General features: G+C 40.5%; 1 protein-coding gene across 1 annotated transcript; it reads right to left on the reverse strand.

Annotated features, from left to right (window-relative positions):
* Positions 1–1,346: 1,346 nt before the first annotated feature.
* On the reverse strand, positions 1,347–1,988 carry LOC126060816 (60S ribosomal protein L9-like). The gene has a single exon (XM_049857116.1). It carries the CDS (start codon positions 1,977–1,979, stop codon positions 1,401–1,403), a length of 579 nt encoding a protein of 192 aa, XP_049713073.1. The 5' UTR covers positions 1,980–1,988; the 3' UTR covers positions 1,347–1,400.
* Between the last annotated feature and the right edge of the window lie 1,269 nt (positions 1,989–3,257).

The following is a 3,257-nucleotide window of genomic DNA, read 5'->3' on the forward strand; positions in this document are numbered from 1 at the left end:
CTTTGTTTTGAAGTTAAACTGATGTTCAAAAGCATAGATCATAAGGCAAAAAATTGATAAATTTTCTTACCTCAAAATTAAGGATTTCTTTTCAACAAAGGGCCCTATGGATAAATTTAACATACAGAAGACCAATTGGGGGAAGACATTTGCAATTTCTAAAAACAACAAAAAACTAATATCCAGAGTATTTATGGAAGTTCTGAAAATCAATGAGTAAGTCCCAACAGAAAAATAAGAACAGAACAAGAACTGGCAATTTACGGGAACCCCCCCCCCCAAAAAAAACACACCTATAATGCTATCTTCAAATTGATCAGTAGTCACAAAAATGCAAAGTAAAACAAATAAGAATAGATGGGAGAATGGTAGTAAAGCAGACAATAGATTATTAAGCCATAGTCAGGAGGAATGGGTTAGAAACACACATAAAGACATGCTTAGATAGTACTCATTTAAAACAAAAAGGTAAGAAACATAAGAAGATATGTAAAATAATGCCATTTATGCAAATTAAAAATATTCAAACCAAACAACAGTACACATTATTAAAGAACTCATAAAAATAATTGTTTCCAGTGGGGAGAGCAAGGAGTGGTCACGGAGAATAGGCATGAAAGGGAATAAGACAGGTTAGGAGTTTACAAAAGGATAAAGGAAAAGAAACCCTGAGCTTCCTGATCAATGTAGACAGTTTCAACAATACTCTGTTATCAGTTTATCCAGGTAGCTCAGGACCAGCATGATATATCAGTTTTCCAATTCCTTGATCATTAGCAGGATAACTCGCTTTATGAATCAAATTTTCCTGTGGCTGCTGCTCCTTACTGACTTAACAGCTCTTATAAATGCTCCTATCTTTTGACATTTGACGCAATTATTGAACACGTACTTGCATGGTATATCTGTCAGAGAGAGAGACACACACATAGCAACAGGGAAAAAGGAAGGGAGAGGGAGGGGGAGAAAGAGGGGGAGGGGGTGGGAGAGGCTTTTATTTTAAGAAATTGCCTTGGCAATTGTGGAGAATGGAAAGTTTGAAATTTGTAGGGTGGTCCTGCAAACTGGACACTCAGCAGGGTTTATATGTCACAGCCTTGAGTCATAGTTCCTTCTCCAAGAAACTCCCAGTTTTTGCTCTTAAGTCTGTCAACTGATTGGATGAGGCCTACTCACATTATCAAGGGTAATCTCCTTTTGTTGTTGCTGGGTGCCATTGAGTCAATTCTGACTCATAGCAACCCCATGTGATGGAGTAGAACTGCCTTATAGGGTTTTCTTGGCTGTAATCTTTTTTTTTTTTCAAAAGAATAAATGAATTTTATTGCATCTTAAACATATCACCCGTAAGTCTTAGGAATCATCCGGCCTCATTTCCGTAGCTGGACAACTCTTAGATCTTACTCGTCGGCCTGTTGAACAGTTCCTTTTTCAGAAACATAGATGCCATCCAAAAATTTTCGGATATCCTTGTTTTTAATTTTCGTGGCTTGCTGAATTAAAGCAGCTGAATTTGATAGAAGTTCAATGTCATTTCCTTCAAGAATTAACTCATCCTTCTGGGCCTGAGATACTGAACAAGCAACACCTGGCCTCATCCGAATCCTACGGATGTATTTTTCACCCAAGAAGTTTTGGATTTTAACAAGTGACCCATTCTCCTGAATAACAACTTTGATGGGGAAGTGAGCATACACAGACCTCATCTTGTAACGGAAGCCCAGCGTAACACCCTCGATCATGTTCTGTGCATGACTGCAGACAGTGCGAACCGTAGCCAGTTCCTTTCGATTTCCCCACCATTTGTCAACGCAAAGCCTCTTCTTTCTCTTTGCAAGGAGACTGAGTTCTACATTGATGTGACTGAAGTCCCTCCGCAAAGTTCCTCTGGGGCCCTTCACGATAACTGTGCGTCCCTTCAGAGTGATGTCGACATTTTCTGGAATGTTGACAGTCTGGTTGCTGAGAATGGTCTTCATTCTCGCAGTAGATGCGGCAAAGAGGTTGGCTGTAATCTTTATGGAAGTAGATAGGCAGGTCTTTCTCCCACGGAGCCGCTAAGCAGGTTTGAACAGCCAACCTTTTGATTAGCAGTTGAGTGCTTAACCATTACACCTTCAGGGCTCCTTTACTTAAGATCAATGGATTATAAAAGTTAATCATTTCTACAAAATATCTTCACAGCAACATCTAGACTAGTATTCGACCAAACCACGGGGCACCATAGCTAGCCAAGCTGACGCATAAAATTGATCACACACAGTAAACCCTAGTTCCTTCTTTAGTCATTTTATGTTGTGCCTGCATCCTTCCTGCCCTAATCTCTGTTCTGCTCACTTGATTGTGTCAACCTGTCACCTACAATGGCCAAACACCTAGCTGTTCCCTTAGTGATCTACTCTGCTTAGCAGTATTGAACCAGCAAATTCTAGTGACTTACTACACAAAGTATGGTGTGCAAATAGCATCAAACCTTGGCGGAGCTTGTTGGAAATGCAAAACACTGGACTCCACCCAAGACCTAGTGAATCTGCATTTTTAACAAGATCACTAGGTAACTTGTTTGCACATTAAAATTTGAGAAGCCCTGTCTTGGATTTGGAAACCCTGGTGGCATAGTGGTTAAGAACTATGGCTGCTAACCAAAAGGTTGGCAGTTCGAATCCACTGGGCTCTCCTTGGAAACCTTGTGGGGCAGTTTTACAATGGGTTTGGTTTTTTTGGTTTGGTCCTGTATTCAGATGAAGCCCTGACATCATAGACAATACAGCCACCTTATTTTATAATTGAGGCAACTGAGAAAGGTAGAAAACTGAGGGAGTGCTTGAAGCTACTGTTCTAATGTGTAGCTTCACCTTAATTGGAACCCAGGACATCTCATTCTGGCTAATAGCGACCCTATAGGACAGAGTAGAACTGCCCCATGGAGTTTGCAAGGCTGAAATCTTTACAGAAGCAGGCTGCCACAGCTTTCTGCCAAGGATGGGCTGGTAGGTTTGAACCACTGACATTTTGGTTAGCAGCTGAGCATTTAACCACTGCACCACCAGGGGTCCTATATATGGGAAAGGATTCTTAAATTCAACATTTAAACTGGTTCACTTATCACACTTAAAGACCCCAAACACCTAGATCCTAATGTGTCTTGAACTTGAACAATGTTATAGACTATAATGTGGTGACCTCCTGGATTTATGCAACACAGTGGACTTGCTAATTATTTATCTTCTGACTGGCAGAAAATCAAACCAAACCCA

Source organism: Elephas maximus, chromosome 17, assembly GCF_024166365.1.
Source record: "Elephas maximus indicus isolate mEleMax1 chromosome 17, mEleMax1 primary haplotype, whole genome shotgun sequence".
Taxonomy (NCBI): domain Eukaryota; kingdom Metazoa; phylum Chordata; class Mammalia; order Proboscidea; family Elephantidae; genus Elephas; species Elephas maximus.

Excerpts from the sequence above, each read along its gene's own strand:
- LOC126060816 (XM_049857116.1), bottom strand. The coding sequence starts at position 1,979 with ATGAAGACCATTCTCAGCAACCAGACTGTCAACATTCCAGAAAATGTC.